This window comes from Harmonia axyridis, chromosome 1, assembly GCF_914767665.1.
Source record: "Harmonia axyridis chromosome 1, icHarAxyr1.1, whole genome shotgun sequence".
Classification (NCBI taxonomy): domain Eukaryota; kingdom Metazoa; phylum Arthropoda; class Insecta; order Coleoptera; family Coccinellidae; genus Harmonia; species Harmonia axyridis.
Genome location: NC_059501.1, coordinates 78,964,368 through 78,985,204, shown reverse-complemented (window position 1 = coordinate 78,985,204; position 20,837 = coordinate 78,964,368). Strand labels below are relative to the sequence as shown.

At 33.3% G+C, this 20,837-nt stretch overlaps 5 protein-coding genes across 7 annotated transcripts; 4 read left to right on the top strand and 1 right to left on the bottom strand.

Annotated features, from left to right (window-relative positions):
* The first annotated feature begins 116 nt into the window (after positions 1 to 116).
* On the top strand, positions 117 to 5,019 carry LOC123678532 (coiled-coil domain-containing protein 112-like). Of its 3 annotated transcripts, XM_045615619.1 has the most exons (9): positions 117 to 439; positions 494 to 600; positions 656 to 885; positions 941 to 1,088; positions 1,156 to 1,409; positions 1,661 to 1,863; positions 1,947 to 2,186; positions 2,508 to 2,554; positions 3,852 to 5,019. In XM_045615619.1, the coding sequence occupies exons 1-8, from the start codon at positions 294 to 296 to the stop codon at positions 2,536 to 2,538; spliced, it is 1,359 nt and encodes a 452-aa protein (XP_045471575.1). In that variant the 5' UTR covers positions 117 to 293; the 3' UTR covers positions 2,539 to 2,554; positions 3,852 to 5,019. The 3 variants fall into 3 exon arrangements, with proteins under 3 accessions (XP_045471575.1, XP_045471584.1, XP_045471565.1); XM_045615628.1 differs by lacking the exon at positions 3,852 to 5,019 and having other exon boundaries at positions 117 to 355; positions 2,508 to 2,625; XM_045615609.1 differs by lacking the exon at positions 3,852 to 5,019 and having other exon boundaries at positions 2,508 to 2,625.
* On the bottom strand, positions 2,648 to 3,654 carry LOC123678554 (transcription initiation factor IIA subunit 2). The gene is made up of 3 exons (XM_045615648.1): positions 3,494 to 3,654; positions 3,027 to 3,261; positions 2,648 to 2,969 (listed from the first exon to the last, which is right to left on the bottom strand). The coding sequence occupies exons 1-3, from the start codon at positions 3,563 to 3,565 to the stop codon at positions 2,938 to 2,940; spliced, it is 339 nt and encodes a 112-aa protein (XP_045471604.1). The 5' UTR covers positions 3,566 to 3,654; the 3' UTR covers positions 2,648 to 2,937.
* Positions 5,020 to 5,029: 10 nt separating the features above from the next.
* LOC123678547 (lysM and putative peptidoglycan-binding domain-containing protein 2) lies at positions 5,030 to 6,057 on the top strand. The gene is made up of 3 exons (XM_045615637.1): positions 5,030 to 5,202; positions 5,256 to 5,512; positions 5,648 to 6,057. Exons 1-3 carry the CDS (start codon positions 5,035 to 5,037, stop codon positions 5,841 to 5,843), a joined length of 621 nt encoding a protein of 206 aa, XP_045471593.1. The 5' UTR covers positions 5,030 to 5,034; the 3' UTR covers positions 5,844 to 6,057.
* Positions 6,058 to 6,584: 527 nt separating this feature from the next.
* On the top strand, positions 6,585 to 12,542 carry LOC123678509 (TRAF3-interacting protein 1). Its single transcript, XM_045615559.1, has 5 exons — positions 6,585 to 6,924; positions 6,985 to 7,857; positions 10,770 to 11,126; positions 11,914 to 12,109; positions 12,170 to 12,542. Exons 1-5 carry the CDS (start codon positions 6,672 to 6,674, stop codon positions 12,312 to 12,314), a joined length of 1,824 nt encoding a protein of 607 aa, XP_045471515.1. The 5' UTR covers positions 6,585 to 6,671; the 3' UTR covers positions 12,315 to 12,542.
* A 6,480-nt stretch (positions 12,543 to 19,022) lies between these two features.
* LOC123674036 (biorientation of chromosomes in cell division protein 1-like 1) lies at positions 19,023 to 20,186 on the top strand. Its single transcript, XM_045608858.1, has one exon. It carries the CDS (start codon positions 19,023 to 19,025, stop codon positions 20,184 to 20,186), a length of 1,164 nt encoding a protein of 387 aa, XP_045464814.1.
* Positions 20,187 to 20,837: the final 651 nt, after the last annotated feature.

Sequence of the window (20,837 nt, the reverse complement as noted above, 5' to 3'; positions counted from 1 at the left end):
TTTCTCGGATCATTCCGGAAAAGTCGACGTCAATTTCATAGAAATGGAAAATATAATGATTATCATTTTCTATGACCTTTATGCAAACAAAATCAAATATCTCTTTCCAAAAATAATGAACTTTTGTATTAAAATCTCTACAACTTAAGCTTCATTAACTATTAATGAAATTAAAAGAAATCATAATGAATGTTTCAATCATAACTAAGTCAATATCGATGGTTATTGTTATTGATATTTTTGAAATGTCAATATAAACAAACAAATTATATGCTGCAATTGAACAAGAAAATATGACTTCGCCTTATTTTTCTGAATTAAACAAGTTGAAAAACTCTCAAAAACAGATCGAGAGGTATCAATTCACCATTTTTGACCAATTATCCAAGATTCAAAACTTAGAATCTCAACAACTGGTTCAAAATTTTGAGTCTTTCAGGTATTTCAGTTTGAAATATTTATTTAAAAAAATTAAGAAACATGTTTTTTTAAGGATTGCCTGTGATGATGCTAATTGCAAATTGGAAGTACAAAATATTTTAGATAAATTGAAGTATGTTCGAAAAGCTGTCATTGTGGAATGTGGAAATAATATTCCAGGTATTACATTTCAGACATGAGAATCACCAATCTTTATCTTCAAATGGTTTTTCAGATTTGGAATCATTTCAAGAAGATCTTATTAATGTGCTTAATCATATTCAGGATTTGAAGGTTCAGTGTAAAGGGAAAGTTGAGGAATTGATAACGGAACAAAATCAATTAAATGAAGATATAAAGCTCTATAGTGAACGATTATGTTTATGGACAGAGTCTCCCAAATTAGATTTACAAAAGAATTTAGTTCATTCCAAAATCAAAACAACAAATAATGACCTTCCCAATGTAAGTATATTTATTTCTTATATTGATTTATCTGAGGACTTCCCAATTTTTCAAGGATGTTAGAAAATTTATGGATTTTGTTAAAGTAAGCAATGGTCATGAGAATGGTTGGGCTCTCAGTGATCATCAATTATTTTTAAAATTAAGAAAGAAATTTCCTGATGTTAATGCTTTGTGTCTGAACATACATGAGATGTTGCCAGGTAAATATACAATCTAATTCAAAATTTTTTAAGAAGTTATAAATTAAAATACTTCCTTGATATTCAGATATAAGTTTAGAAGACGTGAAAAGACATGAAGCCTGGTATGTTAAATATCTGAATCTGAAAGAAAAAAACAACAACGCTATTAAGAGGTGGCAGAAACTTAAAAGAGAAAATCAAACGAATGATATTTTGGATTTTGTTAGTCATTGTGAAAATTCGGAACAGTTAGAAAAGAATCCTATAGAATATGCCAAAACGATAGAAAAAAATAATGATGAAAGAACTAAGGTTCGAGAAGAAATAGAAAACTGGAAGGTAGATGCTAAATAAATTCAAACACAATTTACTCACTTCAATGATTTTCAAAAGGTTACTCACTGAGAGATTTTTGGATCTTGAATAAATTATATCAGTTGATTTTTTTTATATGATATTAAGAAAGCAAGAGTTTTCAATAAACATACAGCACGAAACATCCTTCTAAATTTGTTTAATAATTAAACGATGAATTTTTATATCAGCTTCACTTGGGGAATTTAGCTACCTTCTCTCAATTTTTATTACAGAAAGAACGTGAAATTATGAGAAATATACAACAAACAATGAAGCGAAAACAATTAGAAGAATCAAAAATGAAAGATAAAGAGAGAGAACAAAAAAATGTAATAAAAAAAGCTATAGTTCAGAAATGGAAAGAAGAGAAACTTGCTTCAGCCGAAGAAAAAAATAAGAGTGAAGAAACTAAAAACTATATAGAACAGCATGTTAGGTATGGATTCATAATATGAAATATATATTGGAAAAATTTTTATAAATTTGACAAAAGCTCCTTTATACATAAAAAAATTTCAGGGTTTCTGTTGCTAATAAGATGATCAAATATTATCAATTACGGGATAAAACCAGGTATGACAAATTAATTAAACATGATGAAAAAAGTGAAATACCTGAAAAAAAAAGAAGTACGTCACAAATGAGCAGAGATCCTAAAAGATTATTCAGACCAACACAACAATGGATCCACAGATTTTTGGCTAATAATGAAAACAGTCCTATCAGACCAGTAAATTTCATTGGTAGAATACCAAAACTGTAAGTATCTTCAAGAGTATCGAAAAATAATGAATGCATGTTAAGTAATCAGTTTAGTTGGTTATTTCAATTCACAAGCTCACGCCTATTTCTAGAGATTCAGGCATCCAATATCGTAAATAGGGAAAATCCGTTCAATGGTACCAGATTACCATTTTGAAAAATATTGGTACAATTCAACTGAAATATTTAAAAATTTTGTAAAAAATTGCATGGAGTTCCAGGCTTTGTGTCAAAACTTGCATTGCAAAATTTCTTTTATAAATAAAAGGATAAGTTGTATTTTCGTTCATATCTAATTTCTTTGAATTGTTCTTTCAGACAAAAACCATCATGGAGGCAGAGTTTATAATATAAATTGGTTTAAGGTAAAATCGTATATACTTATTCAATACTAAGTTTATTATTTTTATGAAATAAAGAGTGGAAATAACATATACATGGCAATGAAACAAATTTGATTTGGTTGGAAAATATTTTATTAATATCTAATTATAATAAAGCACTTTTGTTGAAAAAATTTACATTGTAAAACCTACTCACATATTTAACACAATATTTTTTTAAAAATCAGACAAACATAAATCTGGACTTAACTTAATTATCACTTTTATTCTTTAGGTATTGACTATTATTACGCAGCTAAAAACAATATTCACTAAGAATAATAGATATTTAACTTTCTAAATATGTGAATAGGTGCTTTTCAATCAAGTCATCCTCCCTCTCTCATTATTGAATTTATTAAACTTCATTTTTTGGAAGTGCTTTCTTCATTTATACCTGAAACAAAAAGGCAATTATAATTTGTATAAAAGCAATTTTCATAAAAGAACTTACTTTTTCCATCACAAGCTACTATTTTAACTTTTTCAATCTTAGTCACTTCTTGTACTTCCCTGAATTCCACATCATTCAACATGAATGTCCATACATTATCACAAAATCTATAAGTATTCAGCTTCCCAGCCTTAAAAGTCAATCTTGATTTAACTTTAGTGGCCAAGGTTTGATTAATTGACTTATCGAATTGCAAGACAACTTTATTAGCTAACTGTGGAGTTATTTGTCCATACTGAAAAATAAGAGATTCTTAAAGCAATTATTCTTTATTTGCATCTGAAGAGCAGTTAATTGTCCACTTGCGATATTGAATTAAAAGAGGGATATGTGTATGTCAAAAACTGGAATATTATATTGAGAATGTAACCAAAGCCCATAAAAAGGTACATCAACATTCACGAATATAAACAAAAAGAGAAGCTATTTGTAACACTTAACTTAACGTGGAACATGTTAGTACTAACCTGAATTAATTCATCTAGACTTTCTTGGAGCGTATGCCCAAGTGTTGTATTTCTGTAAAGTTGATAAGACATTTTATCTTAGTTGGAAATTGAAGATACTATAACAATATTCTTGTGTCAACAGCTGATTTGACTTCTTCCACACCACAGATTACGGATATAACCACAGAATACTAAATATATATTGATAATCGAATACCCAATAAACGATTAAATTGAATCCTCTGGTTTCAAAACTCGAAAAATTAGTTAGTTACGGAGCTGGATTCGTTTTCTTCTCTTGCACAACCTACTTCTATACTATAATCCAATACCCCGTAATTTTATCAGAAAACCGCCTTCAAAGTATTAGTTTCAGTTCAAAACCCGACAAATCCAAGTTACGAGGCAACCTGACCTTGGTCAAGGGCGATTTGGATACCGGATGACGCGTAACCCTCACTCTTCAACCTAAGTTACGAGAGAACCTGTGTGATCTATAGACCTTGGGTTAGCTCTACGTCTAGACTAGATCTAATCTTTTGATTTTATTACCAGAAGGAAAATTGTTTGTTTCGCTAAAATTTATGAAATGATTTTTTGCTGTGAATAGAATTTTATTTTATTTGAAGTATAGAAATATCAAATATTAAAGTTTTTCTATTCTAATATTTGAGGAACAGTATGACCCATGTATTTATTTATTTAAATTAATGTGTCTCAGCTACAAATGACCCATGTAAAATGCAAGGCATGTATTATAATTCATTGTATAATGTAAGCTAAGTCATATTTTAGGAAATTCATGCCCTACTTAACTGCTAGCACATTTCTTCTGAACACTCAATATATGAAGAATACTTATTTATAGTTAATGTTACTGCTTATATTTCATGATAAAGTTTGATAACAATATTCATTAAGCAACCAATTACATATACAATTGAAATTCCGAATGATTTGCTAATATGTACAGTTAATTTCGAAAAGTCTTGCCACATCTCAGTGACGCCCATGGTTACTTCTTCCAAACAAAAACTGAATGCAATATCAATCGAATTATTTAGCACTAGAGTTCAATTTCGAAAATCATCCCAAGAAATAGTATAGGCTGCGAGCGGAATTATGCCTTATGGCTTCAAAACGAATCATCATTCGAATAGCTGATATTTTGTATTCGAATGAATTTAATAATCGAATACTGCATTCGATTATGCGGATGGTCCACTATTAACGGTAACTGGAACTAGTAATGAAAAAGAAGTAATTGGAATTATTTTCAACATGTAATAAGAGAGAACTTGTGATACTATTTCGAGTTCAAGCACATGATTTTTTTGATATGATAACCTTTCGACTGCAATCAGATTTGAAATAGTGGAAAATTTAACAGGACCCTTCCAATAATCCAATGGAACTAGGAGATATATAATATTTTGAATGTCTAATTTCAATTGTACTCGAAGACTTGTAATGAATGGGGTGAAATATTTTTATGTAGGTTGATTGAAACTATTCAATGATATCAGCTGAACTAATAATCTACATCTTATCTTGAAAAAATGGATGAGCCATCTTACGAAAAACTATCTATTAGAGAATCTGCCAGATCTCTTAAAAAATACGGTAGCACTAGTAGTAAATATGCTACGAAAAGTGAAAACTATATAAAACATTATATAAGTAATACTGATACTCTGCAGGGTATTGCACTGAAGTACGATGTTTCTGTAAGTAAAGTTACTTGGATTTACATTATGGTCTAGATTTAATTCCATTTTAGATTGAACAAATACGTAGAGCTAACAGGCTTTGGACCTCTGATAGTTTATTTCTTAAAGAATTTCTTTTAATACCTGTACCCTTGGATATTTCTATGAGTGCTGCTTCTGCTTCTACAAGTTCAACACCTGTATCAAGTCCTATGCAATCACAACCAAGTTATGAGGATGATGATAGTATAGACAATTTTTTAGGAAAAATTGACGCCTCTATAGCTACTACTAAAGAGGAAGTGAAAAAAACACAGAGTAATAGTGAGTAAGTGATTTTAATTAGTTGAATTTTGAATAAAATTAATGTCACCATAGACATTTTGTATTTCTTTTATATAAATTTATAAAATATAGAAATATATATAAAATACATGACATTCACCTCAATTGTCTCTTATAGGTTTGCATCAGATTTTTCATCAGATATAGATAGAAGAAAACCGGTTGTATCTCGAATGAAGCAAATGGTAAATAATAATGGAATTGGTGATTTATTGCCTCCACCACCTCAAACTGTAGTAATTGCCCAAGGAAAACAAGTGAAGACATCTATCAGGCGCACCGAACAAAAAACAGATGAATTTTTCGAATTGTAGTTGCAAATCGTACTTTATATATGTGATATTCTTTGTTCGTTGTTTTTCAACTTTGATGATTAGCTTTTAGTTGAGTCTATAAAATATATATATATTTTGGAATAAGAAATATTCTCTTATCATTCAAAAGATTGTTTTCTCATTTTCATTTTTATTATTACATTGTAAATATTATACATATATCAGAGTGTATATTAAAATCATGTTATTTCTATTTTGTATTTTAATTGACATTCAGTTGGGTTCATTTAAACTGGGCATCAGAAAAGTAAAACATAAAAGCTCAAGGCTTGTAGATAACCCGATGAATTTCTTAAGTAAACTGAACATATCAAATTTATGTGGTTTTGAAACCAGAACTATTTTGTAAAAAAAATAATATATTCTGTTCAGTAATTCAATATTATACACAAAGGCTTGAAAGTGTATGAATAGCATTTTTTTAACTTATAAAAAGGATTTCAAGAGTCTATTATCAGATGTAATAATTAAAAATATTTGTGCAAGTTTGTAGTTTAGATTCATTTTATAAATGTCTATCTTTTGTGATTTCGATGGCTTTGTATATTTTAAAATATGAGAAAAAAGTATAAAATTTTTTTTATACTCTCAATATTTGATTAATCACATAAAATTATAATTATATGATTTTCTCTGTTCAGAAATGACCACAGATTTCTCAGTGGTGAAAGAAAAGTTGCCAGGTCATAATAAATTAAATACGACCGTTACTAGGCAACCGTTGTTTGTCAACTTTGTCAATGTGAAATTTGTGAAACAATGACGTTTTGATGGTGCCTTTCTAATAAATTTATATTTCGATGAAACATGAGTGATGGGGTCGATCTTGAAATCATTAAAAAAACGCAACAAGCTCTTGGGAAGTATATCAAAAAACCGCCACTCACAGAAAAACTGTTGAGTAAACCCCCATTCAGATTTTTACACGATGTAGTAGTGGCGGTGATAAAAAATACTGGGTTTCTGAAAGACCTCTTCAATCAAGATGAATTGATCGCAGATAATGTGAAAGAAAGGGAGGCGAAATTGTCTTTTCTTAATAAATTGATCGAGGCAGTTAGTGAGTAGAGATAATAGAAAAAGTAAACTCAAATAATGAATTGAATATTTTTTCTTTCAGAGAATATAACCAGTATTGAACTAAAAGTACGTGCCAGTAAAATAATAGCAGGGGCTCAACCTAACGAAACAAATCTACTTTTACAAGCCATAGCTCACGGAATCGAAAAAAAACTAGACTCGTCAACTTACACTAACAAAAACCACCAGCAAACCAAATTGAAAAAGAGTTCCAGTAAAGAGACCAAACTAGATAAATCGCCGAAAGATGAGAAATCCCCTACGGAACGGAAAAATAAGGAGAACAGAAATAGGAGCAAAGCTAGAGAACCATCGAAGGAGAGAAAAGTTGTTTCTAAAGAAAATGTCAACGATAAACATGAAAAGAAAACATCGATATCTAGCACACGTTCGAACAAATCCGAAAGTAAAACGAAGAAAACCAAACCTAAAGATATCAATTCGCCGGAGTCTATATCTAAAACGTCCGAGAATGTTTCAATCAAGGAAAAATATAGCGAGAGGGCTGAAGTTGAAAATAAAGCAATACCAATCGTTGAAGAGCCTGTGAATAATTTGGTATCAATCAATGAATCGGTCACTAACGAAGATACCATTTCTGAGTTTCCAACAAACGACGATGACAGACCGAAAACTAGGGATGTCCAAAGTAGTTTTCTCGCCAGGATGGCCAACAAAATTCCGGAAAATGAGGGAAATATTGTGGCGCCGATTGAAACGAAAAACGTAACTGATGGATCAAGCGAGGTTTTAGTTATAGAACCAGAGAAAAATCAGGCCGCACCTGTGACTAGACAGACGACGGCGCGACCTAAGTCCGCTAGACCGAAAAGCGGGGAATTTAGGGAGAAAAATGAAAAGCATTTTGAGAACCAGAAGAAGAAATTGGAGGTTGAGGATAAGGAGAACATCGGTAAGTTTAACAGATTTATTTACTGGCTATAGCAGATTAAGTTCAAGGCGAGTTCAGAGTGAAACGCACGTTCAGCAGAAATCTAGGATGTTGACTTGTCCCATTGGACTTTTTATCGCGTGACGAATGAGATTAAGTATAGTTAATTTGTTAACTGTGATAATTTGGGAGCACCAGAAATATGCTGATGAGATAGAGGACATATTTGTTCTTACTCATCTTTTTTCGAAAGTTGTGTTGACGTTGTTGTTATGAATTATGTCAAGAAAGTTCCAGGAACTGAACACTTAAAAAACCCCTTAACAGAAAAATATCGATCTGTCTTAAATTTTGTATTGCGTGCGACAAAGTGCTGAATATATTTGGGAAGATTTCTTGGGTACCTATAATTTTAAGGAAAAAGTCCTATAAGCTTGGGACCTCAAACGCTTTGTTTTCGAGATACTGGGTGTTTTTTGTAGTCCTTCTTCTTTATTGTGATATACCTGTTTATCGAATCTTCATTAATCTTCGCTACATATTGGGTGAATGGTATCTAAGTACCAAAACTTATAATCAATTTACTCATCACAGCTTACCAACTCTGGATATTTATAATAAATAGGATTTTCCTAAGGAATACTAGAGAATTGTTTGAAATTTTTTTTCTTGAAATCGGTAGCAGTTACGACAAAAAACCAAAACTTGTAGTACTGGACCAAAGTTTCTTTTTACATTTACATAAACTACCATTGATCCACCAAACAAAAGTTCTTGGAAAAAACTATATTAAAAAAAATATCGCCCTGAAGGATTGCATTCAAAATTAAATGTGAGTATTCGGAGGTCCGCGTGAAACAATAGCTTGATTGGGAATTTAATCACTATGGAGCGTTTTTCGGGAGCGAATCGAGCGTTGTGCGTACGCGAATTTTATAACAAAGGCAATTCTGCGATTATAGTAAAAATAAATTTTCAAGTTATAATATCTGAGGCTACAAGAACAAAATCGCGCCCTCAAATCTGTGAATTTCTTTTGTATCATACTCTCTATGATGGTATAGACATTAGGACGACATTATTTTTGGGAGATAAAATTCCTAATGGTGAATTTTCATAATTAATAAACATATTTTCGACAAATGGCTTATTTTTTTGAATAGCTTCTTTACATGTAAACTTTCTTTTGGGACATCTTGTTTAACATTCTATTATATGCCAATGCCTTTGATGTAATCCTACCTCTTCAAAGTATTATTGTTATTGATGCTAGCGTTTGACTAAATTTTGAACTACATAAAGGGTGTTCTTTTTAGAGCTATAGAACTTTAAATTGCAATAAAACAACGATGGATTATTCGATTGACATGAATTTTTATCCGCAAGATAATCTTGTGGCATTACATTTTAAATATGATTTTTGGCATATGACCGCCACGGCTGGCTCGGATGTAGTCAATTTTCGATTAATTTTTCCAACATTTGTGGCCGTATATCGGCAATAACACGGCGAATGTTGTCTTCCAAATGGTCAAGGGTTTGTGGCTTATCTGCATAGACCAATGACTTTACATAGCCTCACAGAAAGTAGTCTAGAGGTGTTAAATCACAAGATCTTGGAGGCCAATTCACAGGTCCAAAACGTGAAAATAGGCGGTCACCAAACGTGTCTTTCAATAAATCGATTGTGGCACTAGCTGTGTGACATGTTGCACCGTCTTGTTGAAACCACACCTCCTGGACATCATGGTTGTTCAATTCAGGAATGAAAAAGTTAGTAATCATGGCTCTAAACCGATCACCATTGACTGTAACGTTCTGGCCATCATCGTTTTTGAAGAAGTACGGACCAATGATTCCACCAGCCTATAAATCGCACCAAACAGTCAGTTTTTCTGGATATAACGGTGTTTCGACATACACTTGAGGATTAGCTTCATTCCAAATGCGGCAGTTTTGTTTGTTGACGTAGCCATTCAACCAGAAGTGCGCTTCATCGCTAATGGACGTAGTGCGCGATATGCATTCCGCACAGAACCATTATTTTCGAAATAAAATTGCACTATTTGCAAGCGTTGTTCACGCGTGAGTCTATTCATGATGAATTGCCAAACCAAACTGAGAATAAATCACTTGACAGCTGTTAAATCGGTCGCCATCTTGAACAGTAATGACAACTTAAAGCTATATAACTCGAAAAAAAACACCCTATATTTATTTATTGTTTGATGATATACATGACTGGGCTCAGTAATTCTTATTATTATAGTGTATTTTATTCAGAAACAGTAGCAAATTTAGATACAAACTTAAAGTTACAATCTTTACTGAAAAAAACATTTAAATCGTTGAGACAGAATTGGTTCTGTCTGTTAACGATGTTAACAATACTTTTGAAAAAAAAGAAACAGTCCACACTGCCAGAGGTAGTTTGCCATCGGTATAGGGTGATCCACAACCGGGGTGCAATGGCGAGTCACAATCGGTACAAGTCTCAATCAGTGAATATACAGTCACAATCGGTAATCAACTGGTTACTATGTAATGTGTGCACATAGGTAGGTTTTCAACTCAGTGTTCTCTCTCATTGATTTGTCGCGTTTATTAATTCGTGTATCATATTTCTCCCATTCTCTAAAAAACAGACTTTTGATGACTCTCATAGGTGTTTTGGCGTCCGCTTTTGACTTGATAGTTGTGTAAGCCTTCCCATAATCTAGAAAAAATATATAATGAAAAGTTTATCGTAAGGCTTACTTAACTATAATGCTTTAAGACAACATTAGAGTTTATTGCCAAAATAAGGTTGTCAAACCTTCATACGTAGTTTTCACGGCAACGCGCCGCTGCAGCTGAGTTCACGCTGTCAGTTAAACCCTGAAACGGAAGGTGAAAAGAACGGACCTAAGCGGAGTCCCTTGAAATTCTTGCAGTGCTCCAGACTAGCGGTCCTCAGAGGCCGAGGAGCTCGCTGAGGCCTCCCAGCGTGAGACCGTCGAGCGCCAGACCTGGGGCTCCTCGCCTGCGACCCGACTCTGCCCTGCCCGTCGAGGAGGTCGTGCCCATGGGCAAGATCAACGTCATAGTGGAGAACTTCGACCACGACGCCGCCGACGACGAGGAAACCGTCGTGATCCACAACGCGCCCGAGGACGCGACGCCCGTCGAGCCGGTCGTCGATCTTCCAGCCAAGAACCAGAGCCACCTGGTGGGGCAGATCCTGGACCAGATCAGGGACCCGGAGGAGCTGTCGAAGAAGGGCAAGGCGGAGGTCGATTGGGAACAAGACAGTGAGTATTTCGTTTTTTTTTTATGGCATTTGGCCCAGTTGACTGTTATCTTCAATTTTTAACCGAGAGTGGACGTAAATGATTGGGCTCGACTTGATTATAAGAGATCTGTAAAGAGCCTTCTTTCAATATTTTTCTTGAATTGGAGGTATAAACGTGAATGAGAGATTTCTTGAATAGTTTTAAAAAACAAGGCCCGCAAATGCAAACGTGACTTTCTGTGATTTGTCAATATTTGCCCAGGGGAGGATCGACAAAAATAATGTGCACTGTTACCAGAACGATTAAATAATCAGTAGATTTTAGGAATATTACAATAGTTCCAACTTTCGCCGAAAGAAAGTACTTTACGAGTCATTTTTTCAAAATTTTCACGAAATGATAGTTTTGCTTCTTCCGTAACGATTTTTTGTAGGATTTTTCATGAATATCTTTAAAATACACGAGTGCTTTGGAGGGATATCATATTATCAATTATTTTGCAAAAAACGGAAAGTTCAATTTTTTTTATTCCGAATTGAAATTTTGAAATACTTCAATGTAGATCATTGTTTAAAGAAATTATGTGAAAACCCCATGTAAAACGGTGATTTCTCAGAAGAAATAAATCAAATTTCGTTGTGAACTAGCAGCCACGTGATGTTGTTCCCTCTTAAAGTTTTATTTTTTCTAAAGTTTTTCTCTCATAGCATCTGCACTCCGCAAGATATCCAATTGATATTTGGCATACATATTCCAATTTAAATTTTCACTTTGTCAGTTCAAAAAATAAGTATGATTTTTGTAGATCTGAGAGGAAGAGACACTACAAGCAAAGAAATGAATCAGCTGAGGAACGTTATACAAAGTTTCACCAAAACTGCAAATCCTTTGGGAAAATTACTGAATTATCTCCACGAAGACATAGAAACCATGCATGCTGAGTTGCAGCAATGGACCAAAATCAAATCTCAGCTATTTGCAGAAATTGCTAAGCAGGAAAAGTAAGTAACTAATTTTGACGAAAATTAGGAATATTTTGAAAATCTGGTGTTTCGTTTCAGGCTGAAATTAGAAATGGAAAAACCCCTGCTGGAAAAATTAGAAAACCTAAAACATGAGATAGCAAAGCAAGAACAGGAAATTGTTAGCGTCAGATCTAACATAATCAAAAACGACAACAGAATAAAAGATTTGATTAACAAATGATGTGCCTTAAAATACGGACCTTTTTGAGAAAATGTCGAAATTCGATAAGTTATACAAGGAATTTTTATAACAGAAACTCTGATCTATTTTAGTAGGTGCGAAAATATTTGAGAAAAAGGACTTTTTCAAGACGAAAATATTCAATTGAACTTGAAATTTTTGGCAATAATTAACCATTGTAGACTATGTACTTCCACTGCGTAAACCATATATGTTATTATCACTTTAGTAGGTATTATGAATTATTTTTCACTCATTCGAATATTTCGTTGGTTTAATATTGTTTTATTTTTGAATAAAGTCTAAACACAGTTAGAAATCGTTGTGTTTTTTATTAGAAGAAAATACTGCGAATAGTGTATTCATTCAATAATTCCTACTGGGAGATTCAAATCATTAGAAGAAATTTTACAAACCAAAAAACTAATTATACATATAGGTTAAACAGATTGTGAGGTGAAAAAGAAAGTGAGGGATTGACAATTGACAGAATCAAATTTGACTTCTAATTCGTCACCAATGAGTCGCACATCATCGACTATTCCCGTCTCAAAATTCGAAAGATACATACATTGTGACGAAATTATATACTGGGTGATCCAATGAAAACTCAACACCTCGATTTTCCGACTTAAAATGAAAATGTGGAAAATCGCTCGGACCCCTGAATTACTGATTCGAGGGGGAACAACTTTTTCGCTTTTTTCAGTGAGCGGCGATTTAACAATTGAATAATGTAAAAATCAAACTTGAGGATATACTTGAAAATTACGGAATTTTATTTTATTGAAACTCTTACAGGGGCGGATCCAGGCGATGTCTGAGGGGGGGGCCATAGAAAGTCACGGCTGATATCGATTAGCAAAATAGCGGAATTTTTTGTTGGTGCCTATCAAGACACGTGTTTTATAGAAAGATGTATTTTAGTAAATCATATCATATTCAGTTTCCAAAATATTTGTAGTACAAAAACAAGTTCGAACAATTTCATGAATATATGTAGATGTATTTCATGAGAAAACTCGGGCACAAGAAAGTATGAGGTATAGAAAAAAATCATTATTTTTGCATAAAAATCAAGATTTAATCACCACAGTTAGAATGATCCGTTTCCTTTCGAATATGCGCCGTTTTGTTCTATAACTTGTTGCTTTTTTGAAGGTTTGTGTATGCCTCCCTCATAGAAGCCCTAGTCGATATTGGCGAAAAATTGAGACAGTCGAATTTCACAAGCCTCTGTTAAAACGAATTTTTCACCAGCAAAATTGTTCGCCATGGACAGCAAGATATGATAATCCCTTGGTGCCAGGTCCGGATTATAAGGTGGATGCATAAGAACTTCTGGCGAGTCACTATTGATGTGTGTGGCCTTACGTTGTCCCCAAGGAACACAATTCCTCTCCTGGTGGTTGCTTCTGGGCAATTGGTTCCTTCAGAAGGTCTAAATGTTGACAGTACAGAACCGAGTCAATATTTGTGCCTTAGGGGAGCAGCTTATGTAGATAATTCCCTGCCAATCCCACCAAATACACAGCAAAACCTTCCTGACCGTTTCCGACAGCTCACCGCTTTTTTACTAGGACCGTTTTCACTTGACGTTGTCGTAAGTCATTCACATTTCATCACCAGCCACCAACCGTTTCCACAATGGGGTTATTTTATTGCGTTTCAGCAGCGATTCGCAAATGGAAATTCGGTCCAAGAGGTTTTTTGCAGTAACTCGTGTGGTACCCATACATCTAGCTCCTTCTTGAGACCAGCCTTTTGCAAATGGTTCAAAAAGGTTTTTTATCCAATCTTCAACTCTTGAGCAATGGAAACAGGACCCGAAAATGTTCTTGATTTTGTCGATATTTTAGACAATTGGTCTCCAGCATCAAGCATCTTTGACATAAAAATTACCGGAACGGAATCGACGAAAACAAAATTGCGCGTAATTGGCTATTACAGTATCAAGAACATAAACACTATTTAAATTTTCAGCCGCTTGGCTCGCATTTTCGCCTTTATCGAAGAAAAACTCAAATATAACGTATTTTTTCTTTGTTATTTTGTCCATCTTCAACGCGCGCTGAGTAAACTTATCACAAAACTGTCGCAAAAGATTATGTAGTACAAAATCTCATCTTTCTAACGCCATGTTGTGGAACCCGATCGGACTTATTAAACGCGTAATACAGATAACTAAAGCTATCTATTGGAAAAAAAAAATTTAAAACTTAATGAGTGCATATTTTTCGGGAATTCAGGATACACTTTTATAGTTATAAGGTCCGCGAGGGGGGGGCCATGGCCCCCATGGCCCCCCCCCTGGATCCGCCCCTGAACTCTTATTAATATCAGGGTCATTCTACGCAAACTATGATATAATTTTGAGTTTTTATGCATTTTAAAAATATAAATATTTGAAAATATTGATGATAAAATAAAAAAACAAACAAGTTTTTAATTTAGTGAAATTTTTTCGGAAATATAAAAAAAATAGATTTCAGAGGATTCCTGAGTTCTGACGCCATTGTCTTCCTTTAAAAGGTTGTTCCCTTTTACTCAGTTCACCAGTAGGTATTATAAATTTGTAATCATTTTTCTTCAAATATTTTTTTTCCGCTTCAATTTTTCTTCCCTTGACAGCGGCATATTACCCTAAAAATGAATTTGGTTTTCTTCAATGAAATAATAAGTTGATTTTAATTCTCAAAATCCAGTTAAAACTGATGTCCGACCTTCCTCTGGCAAAGAGAGAAGGAATGACGCCAAAGGAATTACAATTTTGAATGAAATATTCGATAAATCCGACCCTGCTAAATATTTTAACGTAGTTTTTTCAAGATTTTTCTTGAAATACTTATAATAATATATCATTCATCAAAAAGAAAAAACAAATATAATTTTACGAAATAGACTTACCAGAGTAATGCTCTGCAGTTTGTGACAACTATTTTTCGATAACAAAAGGCCATATAAACAATGATACACGAAACAAAAAAATAATACTGCACGTGCTAATCTTGAAATGCAAATGTCTACTTCTAAAACGTTAGCTTATAGCTCTATCTTTTATGTCGCTTATGTAATTTTCTTTTTTCAAAAAAATTTTTTTTTTGTAATAAATTGGTAATATTCGCAATTTTTTTTGTTTATTTGAATCCTTATTTGGATTATATATATTATTTTAATATTTAAATAGTTTAAAATAATCAATTCAATTCGAAATCTTTGTGTGGTTACATGCCAGGCCCAGAGGAATGACTTTTTGGAAGAAAAATACGAAATAAAATTGTATAATATTATTTTTTATTATTTTGTTGTTCAAACCCTAAACAGTTTCCAATGTATCTTACTTATTCCATATCGTAATCATGGTAAAATAGATACCAATTGATAAATCTTCAGTTACTGTTAAAATTATAGTTTGTGTAGAATGACCCATCAATGTTTAGATTGGAACAGAATCATTTTTAGGTATTCTTGAGAATGATTCTGTTCACTTTCAACACTAAGACCATTTGGATTATTTAATAGTTTAATACTGTCATCTATAGCCAATTGTCGTGATTCAAGCGCAGTTTTCGATTTTGCTACAATGAAACAAATTCTTCTTAAGGTCCGTTATCTCGGATTGCAAGCGGAACAAGCCTATTATTAGTGTAACATCGGTGCAAAAACACGGCTAACACAATTTGATTAGTCTTTCGTGCCTTAGAACACATGGGAATCGGCCGTGATCATGAAACGGATGCTGTGTTACTGATTGCGACCATCAAGTCTTCAGGAAGAGAGGTGATATAAGATCCCAGGGCAATTCATCTGTTCGGTACCTAATCACTTCTTCTGGTGTTCACGTGCTTGGTTACTTAACAGGCCAATTGAAAAGTCCCCGGTCTATCATAGTAAAACACAGTTTTTTGGCAAAATTCGGTTTTATTATTCAACATACAGGGTGTTCCTAAATTGAACGTACAAACAAAAAGGGGAGATTCCTTAAGTGAGTTTAGGAAAAAAAAGTTCCATAAACATGGGGTTTATGGAACGTTTCGTTTTCGAGATACAGAGTGTTGAAGTTTGAATTTTTTTCAAGTTTTTTTCTCATAGTATCTACACTTCACAAGATATTCAACTGAAATTCGGCATAGATATTACATTTGAGAGTTCTCACCACGTGACATGGCAATTTTGATAGAAGATCTACAGGGTGATATTTTTTCTGGAACACTGCTACCTGTTCTTCTGCAGAACTTTTTTTTAGTGAGCAACTGTTAATTTGAAAAAATGTAAAAAGAAGCTTTGTTCTTATACTAAACTTTTCGGTTTCTTGTAGTTTTGTCGTATCTACCAACGATTTCGAGAAAAAAAATTTTGAACGATTCTCTCCAAATCCTCGTGAAAATCCAAATTATGATGGAAAGGCCACTTTGTAAGCTGTGGTGAATGAATTCAGTGTCAGTTTTTATGGAAATTTTCCTGATCTGTTGCGATGATTCATAAAGATTCGATAAACTCGTATAATCAACACAAAAAATGTATTACAACAAGAAACACTCTGTATCTCGAAAACGAAACGTTTGCGACCCCATATTTATGGGACTTTTTTTTCTTAAACTCACTTAAGGAATCTCCCCTTTTCGTTTGTACGTTCAATTTAGGAACACCCTGTATAGTTGCCTTCGAGGCGGTAGAGCGATTATAGCGATCTTCCAACTTTTCGATACCAGTTTTGTAGTACGATTTGTTTTTCGCTTCAAAATAGGCCTCAGTTTCGGTGATTACTTCTTCATTGGCGCTAAATTTCTTTCCAGCGAGCATTCTTTTGAGGTCTGAGAACAGGAAAAAGTCGCTGGGGGCCAGATCTGGCGAATACGGTGGATGCAGAAGTAATTCGAAGCCCAATTCATGCAATCTTACCATTGTTTTCATTGATATGTGACACGGCGCATTGTCTTGATGAAACAGCACCTTTTTTTCTTCAAATCGGGACTGTTTTTAACGATTTCATCATTTAAATGATCCAATAACGCTATATAATAATCGCTGTTGAAGATCTGGTCCTTTTGGAGGTAATCAATGAATATTATACCTTGCGCATCCCAGAATACTGATGCCATAACTTTTCCAGCTGACTGTTGTATTTTTCCTCGCTTTGGATTCGGTTCATCGTATGCAGTCGACTCAGCTGACTGTCGATTGGAGTCGGGAGTGAAATGATAGAGCCATGTTTGATCCATTGTCACATATCGACGCAAAAATTCAGGTTTATTGCACGTAAACAGCTTCAAACACTGCTCAGAATCATTAACACGTTGTTGCTTTTGATCGATTGTGAGCTCGCGCGGCAACCATTTTGCACACAGTTTTCTCATGTACAAATATTCGTGAATGATATGATCTACACGTTCAGATAATATCTTCACAATGTCTGCTATCTCGATCTACTTCACTTTACGGTCATTCAAAATTATTTTGTGAAATTTTGATTTTTTCATCGGTGACAGCCTCTTTTGGGCGTCCACTGCGTTCGACGTTTGAACTTAGCATACCAATTAATAATGGTTGATTTTCCTGGTGCAGACGCCGGAAACTCTTCATCAAGCCAGATTTTGCTTCAACTTCAAAAATCAATATTTTATCAGCACACAACATTTTTTTTTCCATCTTTTTTCAAATAATAAAAGTAGCTACACCCACAACGCAATATCTCACAAACTAATGGTCATGATATTAACGTACAGGGTGGGCAAAAACAAATTTATCATGAGTTATATTTTTTCCTCAATCAACAAGATATTATCTTTCAGACGAGATCTAATTTGCTGAAAAATGTTGAGCCAAATTGAAGTTACAGGCATTTCAATCAGTCAGATTTCTCCCTTTCCTCTTCCGTTATTAGATGTCGTAAAATCGAAAGTGACAATTCAAAAAGATAGAGAATTTTCCAAGTATAACAGTGATGATATTTTTTGTTCAACTTCATATGAAACATTTTTAAGTAAAATTCATTTTTCTACTCGACGGTAGCTATTACGCCCCTAGCGGTAGAGGTATGAACTTCAAAACAATTTCAAGTGTATTTTCTTGTACACTATAGTGATAAAAATTTTCACCGCAAGTCTCTACGATGAGTGGATCCTGAGATATAGCCGCTTACCTCGCTTATTTGCCCACCCTGTACAGTGGGATCCAATATTCACAAAAATAGAAAAAGTCTAAAATTGTCCTAGTTCGGAAACAAGATGGAACAACGATACGTGTCGGATAATATGAATCAACCTTTAAAGGTAACAAAACTTCAAAATTTGAAATTATTCGGTCGATTAGGTAAAGACTTATTGAACTGTGAAATTTCGCATTAGCATACTTCCAGGGACACCCTTTATGTAATTACCTGATTTAACTTCAATTTCGATTGGGTTTTCTGAGAAATATTTTGACAACACCCCTGAATAGAAAGTAGCCAGCTAAAATAATATTCTGTGATTCTATTTTGAAATTGTTAACTTCGTCCAGCAAAACCATTAACAAACTCAGTACGTACTTTCGATCTCATACCGAGAGTTATAGTTTTCTGTGAATTATATAGATGAGTGTTTGTATCAGGAAGAGCACATTGTGATCTACATTCCGTTTTAGTGTACGTGGTCTTTTTGGGACACCCTGTATAATATATTATACTGAAGTGCAGTTTTTTACATTTTGATATACCGAAGAAAAAAAATGGATTTTTCAGCTGGCGACCCCAAATTAGTTGAACAAATCATGAAGGAATTGAAGTCACAAGGAATTTTCGACCAATTTCGAAAACGGTGCATTTCAGATGTGGTTGAAAAACCAGCTTACCAAAATTTGAAACAGAGTGTAGAAGGAAGTGCCCTTAGTTTTCTCAAAGGACAAACGTGGAATCCAAAACTGAACAAGAACGAAGTCAGAGAAAAACTACGAAATCATATTCATGAGAGTGATTTTGTAGAAGCAGGAATTGAAAGGATTGTTGATCAAGTAGTAAGTGCGAAAATGAATAGCATATTTCTACCTAAAGTTGATGATGTTATGTATAAATTTTTGGGTATCGATAGACCTAAAGCAGGAACATCATCATTAGAGGAAAATGCTGATCAAGCTTCATTTTCCAATAATGATAAAGATTTATTACAAGATGGTGTGAAAGATTTACCTAAATATCTGGAAGCTATTTCCCTTGAATCACCAGAAGAAAAAAGTATTATGAAGAAAGAAATCGATAGGACCAAAAAGAAAATCTCAAAATCAGAAGTGAAACGGGAAATAATTGTGATACAGGAAAATTCAAATGATTCACAATCTTCCATTTTATCAGGTATATCCAGTATCGATTCCAAAAAAAATTCACGAGAATCGCTTACATCTCTCAATAGCAGTTCAGAAACTAAAATTTCATGTTCAGAAAATAAAATCAAGATCGATTCAGAAGGCACCAGTTCATCCCAAAGATCATCTGATTCAAATTCTACTGAAGAAATTCCAAAAAAGAGTTCTGAAGAAGGAAAATCTAAACACAGACATAAAAAAAGGCAAAAACATGATTCTAAATCTAAAACCAAAAGTGAAGAAGATACATCAAAAGCTGAAAAATCTGAAAGGGATGGAAAAATCGACGATATAAGAAAGTATAAAATTCCAAAAATTTCAGATAGAAATAAGGATAAGGAGGATAAAAATAAACTAGAAAAGGTGAAGAGTGAAAAGAATAAAAGGTCAGATAAAGGTAAAAAATATGATGAAGATAAAAAATCAAACCATTCTTCAGAAACATATACTAAAGGAGAAACAACCAAAAAAAGTGAAAAAGATCACAGCTCTTCCAGTTCAAGAAAGAATTTGAAAAGGAAAAGACGAAAATAAGCTGGGATCCTGAAACAAAGGATAATCAGGTTAAAAATTAAAATTTGTAATTTTAGTGTCATAACTTCATAGTCATAAATTTTTATTACAAGAAATGTAATTAATATAATCTATAATATAAAACCAATATTTTGAATTTTTATGTTTTGATTTATTGTTCTCTAATTCTCTTAATATTCTATTGTAGTCTATGAAAAGCCTAATCTAATATGGTTACGAAAGTCAATTCAATGAATTACCGACGTTAAGTTGATTATTCTCTTCAGAGCTCTGAACATGTTTGACAGATTTATGGTATAATAAATTCAAATCTTCTTACCTTTTCTCAAACTAATTCAAGTTATTGTTAATGATGCCTTGTAACTGTCAATTATGTTCATTTCTGAGCTCTGAAGAAGTTAACGCAACGAAATCAAGTTAGGTTTTCGTCAACCTAATATAACCTACCTGTTAGGAGAAACCTTCATTGGTAAAAATGAATCACATTTTTATAATGATTGAAGTCATTATTTATGTTGTGAAATTCTATTGTAAATGAACAAGTATGTATATTAAAGTGTAAATAGTAACTTGGTTTTTGTCTACCTAATCGGCATTATCAAGGGTGTAAATATTTATCTTTCTTATGGGGGTGATCGAAAATAAAATTTT